This window comes from Gorilla gorilla, chromosome 11, assembly GCF_029281585.2.
Source record: "Gorilla gorilla gorilla isolate KB3781 chromosome 11, NHGRI_mGorGor1-v2.1_pri, whole genome shotgun sequence".
NCBI lineage: Eukaryota > Metazoa > Chordata > Mammalia > Primates > Hominidae > Gorilla > Gorilla gorilla.
The window spans coordinates 80580204-80596728 of record NC_073235.2 but is presented as its reverse complement, the minus strand read 5'-3'; the positions used below and the strand labels follow the sequence as shown (position 1 = coordinate 80596728).

Genomic DNA, 16525 nt, shown 5'->3' with positions numbered 1-16525 from the left:
GATATTGCTTTTTAGGCATTTCATTAGAGAGAAGTCAAAACATTATCTTTATAAACGACTGTTATAAATTACCTCAATTCATAACTCAAGACACCAATTCTTCAAGTTAAAAATCTTTAGAAGTATTTCAATTTTTTTTTTAAAGCAATCCTTATTCTAGCACTGGACAACTTTAAAGTTTATATAAGCACATAATAAAAAGTCGAATTCTTAAAATCGAAGATTTCACAAACAAAAAACAATTATTTATCTTTCTAAATTGAAATGTGATTTTATTTTATAGAAGGGCAAAAACATTCTTCAGTAAATGTCAACAATTTTTAAAGTTTAAATAGTTGCAAAGCTCTTTTAACTGACAACTTCTAAATCAATAAAAAGAAAAGTTCATAAAGTACTTACACATATTCCTCATATACTATTTACTCAATATGTTTTAAAATTCAGATTAAAAAGGGCTTACCTCAAGAATCAGTAAGTTCTTTGCCGTTTGTTAGATTCTTCTCTTGGCGAATCTGCCAGCATAACTTTAAGTCTCACCCCATTCAGAATCTTTCCATGTAGAGTGGCAATGGCATCATTAGCACTTATTCTATCGGCATACTTGGCATACCCCACATTTTTTCCTGACACAAGGTAAACTTCGATCAGGTTACCAAAACGACTGAAACAAAGTGAAAAAAATAATCAACCAAAATTGATAAATACAACTGCTCCGGTCTAAAATTTGGAGTCCATTCTTTTTTTTTTTTTTTTTGAGGCGGAGTCTCGCTCTGTCGCCCAGGCTGGAGTGCAGTGGCGCGATCTCGGCTCACTGCAAGCTCCGCCTCCCGGGTTCACGCCATTCTCCTGCCTCAGCCTCCCGAGTAGCTGGGACTACAGGCGCCCGCCACCACGCCCGGCTAATTTTTAGTATTTTTAGTAGAGACGGGGTTTCACCGTGTTAGCCAGGATGGTCTCGATCTCCTGACCTCGTGATCCACCCGCCTCGGCCTCCCAAAGTGCTGGGATTACAGGCGTGAGCCACCGCGCCCGGCCTGGAGTCCATTCTTGACTCCATTTTCCCCCTTCTCCCCAGATCCGACATCCAACTCATGTCAATCTTAAACATCTCAATCAGTCAATTCTATTCATTCTCATTCAGGTCTCTCTTCTCTTTCAGACCATCATCTTTTCCTTAATCTAACTCTTTTTTCACTAGTTTCCTTACCCCTGAGTTTGTCCCTCTTCAATCCATTTTTCACTCTGTCTTCTGAGTGATCTTTCTAAAACATAAATATGATCATTTACTCCCTTAAAGTCCCCTCAGCAGCTCCCCATTGACTCCATGGTGACAACAAATTCCTTAATATAGCTCTAGAGCCTTTCTGACATTGTCCTTGGACTCTTTAGTTTCATCTTCCTTAACAATCTCTCAAATTCCCTATTTAACAGCCCTTCTTTTACATTCTCTATGGCAGAAATAACCATGCATTCTCCCAGCTTTCACCTGTGGAGAAATTATTTTTATACTTCAGGTCTCCACATACACCTTCCTTCTTTCAAGGCTTCTCAGAGTTTCTAAGGTAACTGCTCCTCCTATGTATCTTAAACATTCCTTATCACAGCAACAATCACCCTGGGTTGTAATTTTCTGTTTACTTGTCTGTTTCCTACATGAGACCAGCTCTAAGAGGACAAGAATCATAATGTCTTGTCCATTTAATATTTTGTTTACATGATGTCTCTTGTACTTAGCACAGTTCCTGCCTTGAACAAAGAGGAGGTTCAAGAAGAAAACTAAATATATCAGTTAAATAAAGGTCAAAATACTTGAACCATATCCTGATATTTTTTTCCTTTTGAGCCTCAATATACTATCACATTGTGTCCCTGATATTTTGTGCAGCTCTTTAACAAGCTTCCTGTCTATCAAATTCACTAACATTATTGTAAGGCAAATGGGAAAAAGGCCTAAAAGAAAAAGCAAAGAAAGGAGTTATGTTAAAAACACAAAAATAAATAAGAACCTTCCCTTTTTTATTATAAAAAACATTTATATATTTTTCCCTACAACCAAGTAATTGTTTACACAATGGGACTGTATAACCCTTAAGGATCCAACAATGCACCAACAAAACAGAAGATGCTTAGTAAAAAAAACACAAAACACAAAAAGGGTCTCACTCTGTCACCCAGGCTGGAGTACAGTAGCACAATCTTGGCTCATTGCAACCTCGACCTCCTGGGCAAAAGCAATCCTGCCACCTTAGCCTCCCAAGTATCTGCGACCACAGGCATGTACCACCATGCCTGGCTAATTCTTGTATTTTTTGTAGAGATGGGGTTTTGCCATATTGACCAGTCTGGTCTTGAACTCCTGAGCTCAAGCGATCCTCCGACCTCGGCCTCCCAAAGTGTTGGGATTACAGGCATGAGCCACTGCACCAGGCCCATTTTATGTTTCAAAAACAAAATAGCAGGAAATTCTCTATGGAGCCTTAGGATGTGTGACTGATAAACAAGATAAGAAAACAATCAGAAATTGAAAAAGATGATACAAATAAGGAGTTTTTAAAAGCAGAGAACTAATAATCTCTACTTGATAAGTACTGGGTGAAGGAAGTGTCTTGATTATAAAAATAATTAAATTACTAGTGTAAATAAAATATAACAAAAAATGTAACTTTCTTACCAGAATATATCTTCTAATACGTCTAAAGGTAAAGGATGAGGATTAAACACAATAAAAAGTCTTTCTTTCACAGGAGTTTCAGCAGGGGCTTTTTTTTTGCATGATGGAAGTACAACATCTGTCTGGATTTGAGGCAACTGTGATCCAGAGCTTCCTCCAAATTGCTGTTAACAGGTAGAAAACAAGAAAAAGAAAAAAATGCCCTTTAGGGATTTTGGGCCAAGAGCTAAAGACAGATATGTATCATGGCATCTATGTGGTCTTCCACAATAGCTCTGAAAATTTTCATACATAGATAATCAACAAAGTATGATTTCTCTTCACATTTATTTTATATGCTATTGATATATTATAAAGGTTAAATTCTTACCTACTTACCATAAATTGTTGCTGACTTGGGTTATTCCACACCATTGATGCAAGCTGTGCAGCTACCATCTGTGTTGCCATTTTTCTAAGGAGACTGGAGACAATAACTGATAATTTACATAAAACTAAAAATATTCAGTCTTTTAACAGTAACTTGTTTTGTGTGACTTTCTCACCTGAGAGGTCAATTGTTTCTATTTTTATTCTTCAAGTCCTATCAATCATGTACACTCAAAGCTCGGCTTTAGACACTCCGGGAATGGTACTTACTCTGTTGCATTACTTCCATCATCAATGAAGGAAACACCTATTCGGTTCCCAGGAGGGTACTGAAATCCATGTAATTTGTATTTTGCATAAATAGCTGATGCTACATTAAAATACTGAACCACTCCATGACCTAAAATAGAGAACATACAGAAATGAAAAAGGAAAGCACACTGAGTGCCTAAGGCCTATGTTACAATCTATCACAAAAATGAAACCATGTAGAACTCTAATATCACACAACTAGTAAATACAGAATCGAATGTATCAGAAAACACAGTTCTGTTATCATGTGTGCAACAGGTGTATTCCTAGAAAAGGAAGAAATAATTTAGGGAAAAATATGAACATGATATTTTAGGGAAAATGGAATATTAACATACGTCCTGTCTAATAAGTTTAGTTTTAGGATACTAGCTTTTCTTATACGATACCAATATACTTAAAAGTCTAAATTTTTATTCTTTGAAATGTACTTTGAAATTTTAAGATTTTCCCAACCATACTGGGTAGGAAATGAAATGAGAAGTGATAGTTGAAAAGAATATATACTCATTCCGGCTATCTGCAGCAGTAGGGAGAGGAAAAGTGATTTGAATGAAAAACAAAAAGATAGGGAACAGAGGATCTCAGATCACAAGTGATATATTTTACATTCCTTTGGAGAGATTTCTGCCAAAGGGACGAATTTCAATTTAGGAGGGTAATGTTAAAGGGAGGGACAATGTTATAATGCATCCCTTAGAGAGCCCAGGAGTTTGTGACACAACTAAAAGGTTTTCACTTTTATAATACAAACCACCGGGGAAACACTTATAATTTATGTTCATCTGGAAACCCAAGCATCCAATATTTTAATGAAATTAAAACACAGAAATCAAATGACCATATAAAGTTAATTCAAATGAGATTCGAACTATATGATGACACCTCTATTAATAAAAAGATGTTCCAATGACACATATATTTCAGACACATCCAACCAGAGAAACAAAACAGGAGGTACAGGAACAAATACATTTTGACATACCAGATAAAAGGGAGGGAACAAAACAAAGTAAACACAACTTCATATGCATATAACAAATGTGCCAGAGAACACAAAAATGTGTGCCTAGAAGTCTTAGAACGGAGAATGACAGCATATGATCCGGTTAAGACTGGGGATGGCTCAAAGACAGTTCTACAAAAAGACTAGTGCTGGGTTGGGTACTAGTGAGTATGTGGGGGTGTCTGTATGAAGGGTGGAGTTACCTTAGTCCTGTTGGTTCACATGACCAAACTCATGTCACTACTTCTATGTCAATAGCCATGCCACTCTAAAAGGACTAAATCAGGTATCCTTACAAAACTGGAAGAGATGCCAACCAAGTATGATTTCTCTCTACCACCCCTCACTAACAAAGAAAAAAAAACCCCTTAGATTTACTGAGTGCCCTATTACATGCCAGAACTTGCATTAAGTTATTTTACATATATTATCTCTAATTCTTACCTAACCCTGGCAAAGAAGGTATCAATGATCCCATTTTACATACGATGAAAGAGAGGCTCAGAGGGGATAAGCAAGTTGCCAAGGTCTCAAAGCTACATGTCACTGCTGGGATTTGTACCCGATTCTATGCAAAATGGAATGCCAGACTTTCCCATTATGCCACAATGCCTCCATTAACAAAGAGCCTTAATAAAATCAAAAGCTTAAAACACAAAGATGGGTTAGCTAATGTTAGATAATGGGTTTAATCAATTAACTAATTAATAAGTTCAAATGGCTGATATTGGAGTCTTGCTTCCACTGAGAATTGGAAGAAGCAGGAGAGAAGCAGGGCATTTAGATGCTTGGAATGAAAGGAAGGAGGGGTATAAATTTAAGAGAAAGAGATCTAGGGATGAATGAGGAGGAAATTTTGTGAGTTTTGTAACTTTGTCTAGCATTAACCAAAAGAGTACATAGAAACAGAGGCTCTATCCAGAGGTATTTTTTGTTGTGCAACTGGAATACAGAATGTTATATTTTGTGGGAGTTAAAATATATTTTACAGTGAACAATTTTGTAAAAAGAAGATATATTTCCAGGGCTTTGTTTATTAAGGTATCACCATATTTTGAAGTCTATATTAGAGAAAAAGGAAAGATAAAATTCCTGTCACATGAGCAGTACTTGACATAAAAGTGCCACTAGAGAAAAGCCATTTTAACAAAACTCTGTGTGTGTGTGTGTGTGTGTGTGTGTGTGTATATATACATATATATATATATTTTTTAATGTGAACATTATTTTACCATAATTTGAATAAGGATCTCGTTGAACTTCACAATATTCCAATCCTGGTACTATATCAAAAATGCTGAAAAGCTGTTCTTCAGTGAAAGGAACTCTTGATACAACTGACAAGCGTTTGGAGATTGCTTCCTGGCCTCGGCTGTCATTCTTGTCAAAACTTGAAAATTCAGATTGTTGTTCTCCAACAATATAAAAAAAAGTAAATCTTTAGATTTCTACACAGCCAACAATTCGCTTAACATTTTAAATACTAGAAAACAGAGTCCATTGTACTGAATAAAGGCACTGTATTTTGTAGTATGCTTCTGGTCATCAGAACTACCAATGGGACTAATGACAAGAAAAGACAACTCTCCCCACTCCCCTACCTTTAATGCAGAAATATAAGAAGAAATGCATAGTCTAATTTCACAGAAAGAAGTTTAGTATGCAAAACTGAAAAATATGGTAAGTATTTTACCTGAAGGTTTACGTCAAATAACATTCACAGGCCTTACTTTCATTACCCATTTTCCCCTTTTTCTATTAGAGCTTCTACTTTTACCATTCCTCTCCTTTCTGTAGCCCTAATTTTAAAGTAGCAGTAGTTCTGGGACAAAATTTTAGGACTCATACGGAGAGGATCTCTACATATGTCTTTTTAAGTTTTTGGTCAGCTATATAGAGGCAGAAGCTCACCCAAAAAAGTGGCAGTGGCAATAGTTTCTAATATGAGGAATGCGTAACTTAACAGAGAAAACTATAATTAGAAATCGGTTAAACAAAATAAGTGTTAAATATTAAGAACTTTAGGAGTCATAATCCACATTTTAGGAATAAAAAAACTACATTTAAGATTTTTATTCACTCGGTGAAATTTATAGATGCCCAATAAGAGTATTCTTTAAAACCCAAATTAGATTGCACATACTACATTATACTATTAAAAGTAAAGGTTGCCTACTTACCAAATGGAAACATATTTACTCTAGGTTCATGTCCCAAAGCTTCTTGCCTCATATTACTATAATAATCTTGTTCAGAGGATTCAGATGCTTTATTTTTAGGTTCAGCCAAGATTGCTCTAAAACCTGAAAAAACCCCATGAATTTCAAGTTTCACAGCAAATTTAACATACCTGCAAATATACTTGATTGCTAGTGCCCGACTCAGCTTTATAAATATAACTGTACAAAGCAAAATCTATACAATGGCCATCTCCTCCAGACCTACTTCTTTGCTTTCTGGAAGATGGCAAAGAGTAAATGACAAACAGCACGTATCCCAAATTACAGGTCAATGTAGACATGAAAGATCAGCAATTCTATGCTATCCCTTACCATCTCCCCCTATTACAGATAACATCGTCATTCATTCACCTAAGCTCCTCAACATCAAAATCCTGTAGGGCTTCTTCATATTTAACCTGTCACCAAGTTTCTTCCTTTGAAATGCACACGATTGGAATATGCTATCTTTTACTCTAACTTCCCTGCCTCTGTTTTTAATTTAGATTCTCTTCAATTAATTACAAGAGCCCTTTAACTGTTTTTTTTGCTTCTGGATCAAGGGTTCTTAACTAGGGGTCCAAGGATGAGCTTCAAAAGGTGGGAAGATTCCACAAACCCTCTGACACTTCAAACAAAATGCTTATTACGCATTTATGTGCACATGGGCATATTTCAAGGGTTCAGTTTTCTTCACATTATTCAGTGGCTTAAAAAAGGATAAAACCAGCCAGTTTGAATTCTTCTCTGGAAATCTATCATTAATACTGTGGGGTTAGATCAACTATTCTTACTTTTGTCTTTCTAAACAATCTACAAAGGAATCCTAATGCGGACTAACCTTGAACTTTTCCTAATCTCCAATATATGGTTCCCATGTTCCAATGTACCTAGTTAACTGTGTCTCAGAATGTCTCAACAGAAATACTGTGCTTTACTCAGACAGCTGCCTTCACAGCACCAAGCAAAACACATGTTTATTCCTGGCATTGTGCCTCTGCTAGCACTGCTCTCACCTTCTGTCCTGCCTCCTCGACACCAGACACAAGTCCTACCCCCTCGGCATGTGTTGCCATGCTCATCCAGCACTTGTTTTTCACCATTGACAGACTCTACCATACACTTACGAACATTTTTTTCATTTGGCAAATTCTTATTGAGTCTACTATAAATGGCAGTTACTTTTATAGAGAGCTTAATAAATCTTTATTGAGGGCCTATTATTGTACTAGATACCTGGAGTGACAGACAAATAAGACATACTTCTTGCTTTCAAAGAGCCTTTAAAAAAAGTTCTTCCATTATTCTTTATTTTTTGCCTATTAGATCTTGGCTACCCAATACAGCTATAAATTCCTTAAATGTGAGGGCTGCCATATACTTCATCTGTATCCCTGTACTTAGCATATTGATCAGTATACTGCAGGTACTCAATTACTGCTAGCTAAATGAGAAATTTAGAAGGATCTAAGAGGAAATTTGGGTATGTAGCTTAGGAGTATCTAAGAATTCTACTGATTAATAGTAATTCTTTCCAGTAAGTATATATTTTTATGTCCTAAAATCCAGTAATTTAATTACTCTACATATCATTTCTAAAGGTCAATATACCTAACTAGAAGTATACCAACAAAGAATATTCTCTTTGACATCTTTAAAATTCTTATTCTTTATATATACAGCAACATCAGAAGATCACATTCATGTCACTCTAGCTTGAAATTAACCCTATCTATATTAATTACCTATGTTTGCACATCTTATAAATCTTATCCTTAACCTATAGGTTTATTAGTTATACTTTATAGTCTTTGGGATGTAGATCAAATATAAACAAATATAAAGAATATTTTAAAAACCTTGAAAAGGTAAGTCAAGTTTTTAATACTTAAAATTCTAAAATACACTTAAAAAACCCTAAAAACCTATAAAAATAACACCCAAAGTATGCATTTCACTTACTAAGTTAATGTAGTTGCTCTTATTTCTTCAAGATAGTGCCTCAATGAATGTTTAATCATAGCCCCAAAATATTTTTCTTCCGTGGACTGTAAATATTTAAATACCCACTGCTAAAATTACATTAGCAGATACAGTTATTAGCAAAAACTAATATTAAATTCAGTTATTTAGAATAATCAGAATTTTTTACAAAAGTTTTTAACAATGTTAAACACATCCTTACTTCGATCACAGTTTTCTATTGCTTGGGCAGCTTGTGATGGTTTTAAGTATCGTACGTAGCCCAAACCTTTACTTTCTCCAGTGATTTTATTCTTAATAATGCTGCAATACTCGATATCTCCATACACCTAAGAGAGTTAAAAGACATGATTTTAGGGGACTTAAAATTAATTGAACAGAGTATTTCAGAACTAAAAATTTGTTTATATGTGACCCTTGCATGCAAACAAAGAAATAAGCAGTATAAAATATGCAGATATTGCATATTTGTATATGCAAACATGCTTATTTCATAGACGAGGAAGCTGGGCTTTAGAGAAATCAAAGAGGGACAAAGTCACAGAAGAGTAAGAATTTGTACATGGTCTGGATAGCTCCAAAGTCTTGCTCAACAGTGGTTAAGAGCCAGAGCTCTGGAATTAAACTTTCTAGATTGAAATCCTGAATCAACCACTCATTAATTAGGCAGTTTACTTATTCTCTCTGTGCCTACCTCTTTATTAAAGGGGCTAGCAGTAGTATCTACCTCACAGGGTTGTTTAAGGGTTAACTGAAGTAAAACATGTGAAGTGCTTACATGGGGCTTGGAACATACTCAAAGAACATTAGCTATTATTACTTGTCTGTCTTCTAACAGGAACATAAATGATTGTGTATTCTTTTGAAGGAGTGCTTTTCAAAGGGTATTTCTAAAATATGCTGGTTCACTCAGAAAGTTACTATTCTGAGAAACATGCAGTAGTGTTTACTTTCAATGTTCAAAGAAATATGGAATATAATTAGTATTTATTATTTATTTTATAAATTCTTATGTAATCAATTAGCAACTTAATTACTATACATTAAAGTGTTATATTTGTTCATTCAGGAAAAGATAAAAATTTATAAATAAGGTAAAAAACATTTTCCTTACTACTGGAGGATGTATAAAATATACGTTTTTGGTATTTGTTATTTTTGAAGTATTTCATTGAATTCTCAATTGGGGTAGGAGAGAAAGTTTGAAAATTACTTTTTACTGCTTGTTTTCTTTCTTGCTTGTTGCCACCCAATTCATGGGAGGATTAGTAGAAAAAAGATAAAAAACTACAATTCAAAACAATTAAAAAATTGCTTTTTAATAATTTGTGTGAAAGCTCATCACTGCATAGGTTAACGGCTAAAAAGACATAAAATTATCCTCAAATTTCATTTATATAGGTCAGAGCTATATTTACGTTTTCTTCTTTAAATATAACTCCTTCAAAGGCCCAATTTTAGGACAAAAACTCTTCAAAGAATAAGCCTTTCTGTGAATGAGTACCATGTCAACACACCATAGGCCTGTTCTCAATACTAGATAATACAGTTCACACACTCAGGTCTGCCTGATTCGCCTCTACATGCCAGGCAATAGAGGAGAGTGATAAAAGCATGCTTTGAAATTTTAAAGACCAAGAGCAGGCTCCAGACTCCGACAGCCTGGGTTTAAATCATAGCTCTACCACCTACTAGTTGTGTGACTTTACTTAAAAGTTTCTGAGCTTTATGCTTCATTTCTGCGAATCTCTACTTTCACAATAAAGTAGGGAGAGACTACCATTACTATTTTCCAGCTTTTATATATTCTTTAATTTTAAAAACTAATTTATGCTAGGTTTAATATTTAAAGAGTAGATTGAAATTGATGAAAGCAGTTATGTAATTCCCCAAGACTACTCTATTGACCTTATTCCAACAACACTTCAGATTTAGTACCCATACAACCTATGCAGGACTATGAGTTATCACATATGCTAGCTGATTAGAATAAATACCTTAAATTTTTCCCGCAGATCTTCTTCTGTGTAGGACTTTGGTATCATAACAAAGATTCTTGTAAGTTCTTCATCTTCAACATCTCGGTGACTTCCAGACGATCGGGACTGAGCAATGAAAACCTAAGAAACAAACAAAACTCCCAAAATAAAATAATGTCAACTATTTTCCCATTTCTTAAATTTTTTCAAAAGCAATTATTCTTGCAATGACTTTTTTTTTCTTCTTTGAGACAGGGTCTCGAAGAAAAAAAAAAGCAGGCTGGAGTGCAGTGGTGTGATCATGGCTCACTGCAGTCTCAACATTCTAGGCTCAAGTGATCCTCCCACCTCAGCCTCCCAAGTAGCTGGGACCACAGGCACACACCACCACACCCAGCTAATTTTTTAATATTTGTAGAGACAAGGTCTTGCTATGTTGTCCAGGATGGTCATGAATTCCTGGGCTCAAGTGATCCTCCCACTTTGACCTTCCAAAGTGCTGGGATTACAGGTGTGAGCCACTGTGCTGGGCCTGCAATGACTTTTTTTATGAGATAATACCAATCTCTGCATTGTGTTTTTCCCAAATGTATTTCTACTTTTGCATTTATTTTTAGCCGGATTAATTTGAAGAAACTTAATACAATTAATTAAAACACCATAAACAAGGGCACTTGCATTGTTTGTTTCTTTTTCCTTTAAAGGGGTCTCTATATCTTGGTCTCTGATCCACTGCTGGTAAAGGGGGCTCTATATCATTCAAGCATGAGAAAACTGGAACTTATGAAATTCCAGAGTAGGAAGCAGCAACCAAGAAAACCACAGTGTTAGAGACATATCCCTTTATAGTCTACTTCTAGTTATTCCTTCAATAAATCTATACTATATGTCAAGCACCATATGAGTGCAACTACTGAGTAACATGGAAATGGCCCACTAGAGTCTTGTGGCTGATATCAGTAATAAATGGTAAATAGGGAAATACAAATAGGGAAGCTTTAAGTATATGCAAAGACACTAGAGAAAAAAAAAAGAACCTCAGGTAAGATGAAATTGGAAGTGCCATCAGAGCACAGATTTCTATATTTTAGAGGACTGAGGTGTTTCAAATCTCTGATAAAGGAGACAGTCTATGTAGAACATACATAAAATAATTAACCTACTCATGGTAGATTTCTCCCATAAATTTTTACCTTCATAGACTGAGTGTTCATAGGCTCTAGATAAGAAGCATTCTTGCAAAACTACAGCCAAGATTTTTTTCTTCTGTTTTCTAGGTTTCCCCCTTTCCGCCAGATAACATAGTTGGTCACAGAATAACTTTTACTTGGACAATCTTTTCTGGCTGAGGCCTGGTAAGATAATATTGTTGTCTTATAGATCCTCTGAAACTTTGTAAAAGCAAAGTACAATAGAAATATTGAAGCTGAATTAATTTAACTGGAAATGCTGAAAACAACCCAAGAGTGTTCCAGTTGAAGATGGCTCAAGCTGCAGCTGCTGAATGAAACTAGTCTGTTAGGGTGTGGTGGCTCACAACTGTAATTGGAGGATGAAATGGGAGGCTCACTTGAGTCCAGGAGCTTGAGACCTGCTTAGGCAACATAGTGAGAACCTGTCTCTACGAAAAATAAAAAAATTAGCTGGGCATGGTGGTGCACATCTGTAGTCCCAGCTACTCGAGAGGGAGGATGAGGCAAGAGGATTGCTTGAGTCTGGGAGGTGGAGGCTACAGTGAGCTGTGATCAAGAAGCCACTGCACTCTAGCCTGGGTGACAGGGTGAGATTCTGTCTCAAAAAAAGAAAAAGAAACAGAAACTAGACGGTCTAGCTAGGTACTACAGTGAAACAACCTTCTGGCTAAAACTGAATAGTCAAAAATGTGACAAAGAAAATAGTAAAGTTTATTTCTTTTTGGGAACAAGATCTTTAATTTCTCTGAGGCTAAAAGAGAGGGTACATTTCGGTGTTGGGCCTTTAATTTCTCTTATAGAAATTTATCAGGGGAAGGTGGTCCATCAATTTCAAATATGGGACATTTTTTTGGGTTGCCCACAAGGGCTCTGTGGTCATGTTACACTCAAAATATAAAAATCCTCTCCACTAAGGTCATAATTGGACAGCGATAAAATTCATCAGTCTAGTACAGGGGTCAGCAAACCACAGCTCCATTTTTGGTATAGCCCATGATGTAATAATTGTTTTTACAGTTTTTAAGGACTGTAAAAACAGACAAGGTTATGTGACAGAGACTGTATGTGGCCTGCAAAGCCTAAAATATTTACTAGTCAGCCCTTTACAGAAAAAGTTTGCCAATTCCTGATCCTATATGCTGTGGCCCTACAATTAATTTTGTTGCTGTCATTCTGACACACTTCAGAGGGTTGGAGAAGTGGTAGGAAGGGACTGTTTACTGTGTTGTTGGTAGAGTCCCAGGCTCCTTCTCTTTGGTGGATGGAGCAAGACCTCCAGAGACTGAAATATCTCTGAGCCCTTTATTTACATAAATCCATATGAATACCATTCTCAGTTTGGAAAACAATTCTTTAAAAAATTGAGAAAATGTTTTTGTGCAAAGTACCAACAGAATAACATACACAGCAACTATTTACATGGGGCAGACGAAGGGTACAATTTAAGCAATTGCCAGATTCTCAGGATTGAGTCCTGATTTGAGATCACAGGGAGTAAGCTGTGACATCTTGGCTACTACTGATCAATAACAAGGACATATTGAGGGCTTACCCTGTGTGAGGCACTGTGCTGAAAGCACATATTATGTCAAATAACCCTCAAAATGATCCTTCTGCCATGTGTCATTATCACAATGATTTGGCTCTTCTTAAGGCAGTTTACTTTGGTCTGCTTTCAAAGAAAAGTTGCAGTAACAGAAAGGGTCAAGAACCAAATGTATGCTATTAACACTTTCAGAAACAGAGCTCATTCAAAACAATTTTCCAAAATAACAAAATGTGAAGAATATGTAACAGTGACCGTTTTAAACACCTGCACTTATTCTTTCTGTACATGTATTCTTTCACCTGGTACTAGGAAAACGTCCAACACCAGAGGTCCCCAGTTTAAAGTACTTTTGTCAAGTTGTTAACGCCTCATCTCTACCTGAGGAAAAGTAGAGTTTTTCCGTTTTTTATATATGGAAATCTGGGCATCTGAGAGAGGAAGGTCAGAAAAGTACTCAAAGTAGGCTAGGACGAGTTTGGCAGTGAACTCAAGACCTGGTGGATTAGTGAGGGCGAGGGACAGGGGAAGCCCAGCCACTGCTGTTCTGTCACCCGGTGGCCGCGGCTGCCGGGTCGGCTCTCGTGGGGCAAACACTCCGCATCCCGTCCCCTTCCCTGCAACCCGGCGCAGCTTCGTGGGAGGGGAGCCTCTCCTCAAAGCAGCCCCTGTCCCCAAGCCAGGTGCTGTCTGGTCAGCTGCCGGGAACGGATGTTCCACTCCTCCCTCACCCCGGCAGAGCAGCAGGTGAAGGGAGGTCCAAGACGCCCACTCCTTCCCCCGAGGGCACCCCGACCCGGGCACCCGCACCTTGATGGGCTTGGTGTCGTTGGGGCCGAGGCACTGGCCATGCATCTCCTCCATGGCCCTGCAGGCCTGTGAGCTGCGGGCGAACTTGACGAAAGCAATGCCCTTGGACTCCTTGGTGTGCTTGTCCCGCACCACCCAGATGTCCTGGATGTCGCCAAAAGGCGAGAAGCGCTCCCTCAGCACTGACTCAGGCGTGTACTTGCTGATCACAAGGAAGATGCGGCTGTTGGGCGGTTCGTCCAGGCTGTCCACGCCCGGGCGGAAGCCCCCGCCGCTCGCAGAGCTGCCAGCTTCGTCCATGGTGCTCCACCCGAATGCAGGAGCCTCACCGCTCTTTGCTTCTGCGGTGTCTGCCACCGCTGCTGTCTCACACCCAAGCCTTTGCCGGCTCGGTGCTCCGCTTCCGGGAGAAAGAGGAGTCCGGCGCCAGGCGCTGTCCAGCCGCGCAGGATGCGGCCTTCCGGGGAGCGGCCTGCAGCGCCCCCTGGCGACGCGGGGGACCCTGACCCAGTCTAAGTCTCAAATCCTCAAATCGAGCTGAGCCTAGGCCCAAGTATCAGTTGTGCAATCGTTCCCTGCAGGCAGAACAGCGCTGCCTAATGCACGGGCTTTCCCAAAGCTGGCTTTACCCCGCCCCTAAGGCCAAGGATTCTTTCCAGTGTTAAAGAAAAAATTATTCATGACACTCGTTAGAGATGGTACAGGAAGGCCGACTTTGACAAAGGGAGCCATGGAGATAGGTCCAGGGACAGCTGCAATGGGGTCTTGCAGTGGGAGAGAGAGATTGGACTGAATTTTGACTCTAATAAGGACAAATTTCTAACCAAGAAGCTGGGTGGGAGGTCAGTGGATGGAAAATTACAAAGGGGGAACATCAGTGTTAAGGAGGATTCTGGCTAAACCAACTTGACAGGATAGTTGCTGAAGGCAGGCCAGGGTGATTGATATCCATGGTAGTCAGACACCAAGAATGAGGATTGTCACTACACTGATTCAGCAGGATTCTTGCTCAAATTGGATTCTACAAGGACAGAAAGCCCAAGATCAAGCCTAGTCAAGCAGAGGACTCAAAGGAGCCTAAGTTTTGGTCAAAGTGGAGAGTTCTTTGTCACCATCTTGGTCATAAGCTCAATAGATGATCAATATAGGACAGAGTTCAAACTATATAGCATTAGAGTTGGAAGGAAGCTTTGAGATCATTCAATTTCAGCGTCATTTGTTAGAGATGAGGAAGCTGAGGCCTATAGCATAGCCAAAGTAATAGAGATAAAAAGTACGGCTAAAACCAGAACTAACTTGGCCAGGCACAGTGGCTCACGTCTGTGATCCCAGCACTTTGGGAGGCCGAGGCGGGCAGATCATGAGGTCAGGAGATCGAGACCATCCTGGCTAACATGGTGAAACCCCGTCTCTACAAAAAAAATACAAAAAAATTAGTTTGGCGTGGTGGCAGGCACCTGTAGTCCCAGCTACTCAGGAGGCTGAGGCAGGAGAATGGTGTGAACCCAGGAGGCACAGCTTGCAGTGAGCAGAAATTGCACCACTGCACTCCAGCCTGGGGGATAGAGCGAGACTCCATCTCAAACAACAACAACAACAACAACAAACCCAGAACTAACTCCATCTGTTGATTTACTCAACTTCTACAAGCAACCCTGGGGTTGGAGGGCAGTGAGGGTGGACTGCTCAGCTGTGGAACTAAGAGAAATCATAGAGTGCAAGCAAAATGGGAAATGCCTTCTTGTTAACAAGCCTTAGAGGAGAGGTCAGAAACCCAGTAGAAATCCAGAAACAAGGCCTGGATTTAGCAGTGGCATTGGAATGAAGTGAAAGGAATAAACCCCTAAGTAGACCGAGGGCAGAGTTCTTCAAATAAACAAGTTCTGGATGCTAAGACCTAGGTTGCTATGAAGTCAACCAGATAAATACTTATTGTACTCCAACTGTGTGCCAGGCTCTATGCCAGGAGCTAGATATATAATGAGGAACAGGAAAGACATGTCCCGAGGGCTTGTTTTCCCCCACTGTGGAAATCTTACATGTAAATATATAATGCAAAGTAATATCAGATTATGTTACATGGTTTTGCTACTGAATTGTGTGAGCCTGGATAAGTTACTTAATACTTGCAGCTTCGGTTTCCTTAACTGTAAAGTAGGAATAATATTACCTACTAAATAGCTAATACATATTGTTTTGTGGTTGGATTAGTTAAGCTTGATAGCTGCCTAATAGCTATGCAGGAGCATGACTATCAAGTTTAATTAATTCATCCATTCACTTAATAAGTATTTTTGACTATCTACTATGTGTTAGGCACTGTGTTATACTGAAGGGATGTAGTATTGAACAAAATAATTACTCTTCTTCCCCCACAGAGTTAATCATTTAGCCTTGTATAGTTATGCTCATATAAGATAATATATATGGAGTTCAT

At 38.3% G+C, this 16525-nt stretch overlaps 1 protein-coding gene across 1 annotated transcript; it reads right to left on the bottom strand.

The window, feature by feature from the left end:
- Window positions 1-460: 460 nt before the first annotated feature.
- RBM45 (RNA binding motif protein 45) lies at window positions 461-14568 on the bottom strand. The gene is made up of 9 exons (XM_019021614.3): window positions 14089-14568; window positions 10558-10680; window positions 8763-8889; window positions 6539-6661; window positions 5591-5770; window positions 3311-3440; window positions 3050-3134; window positions 2672-2835; window positions 461-661 (listed from the first exon to the last, which is right to left on the bottom strand). Exons 1-9 carry the CDS (start codon window positions 14386-14388, stop codon window positions 469-471), a joined length of 1425 nt encoding a protein of 474 aa, XP_018877159.1. The 5' UTR covers window positions 14389-14568; the 3' UTR covers window positions 461-468.
- Between the last annotated feature and the right edge of the window lie 1957 nt (window positions 14569-16525).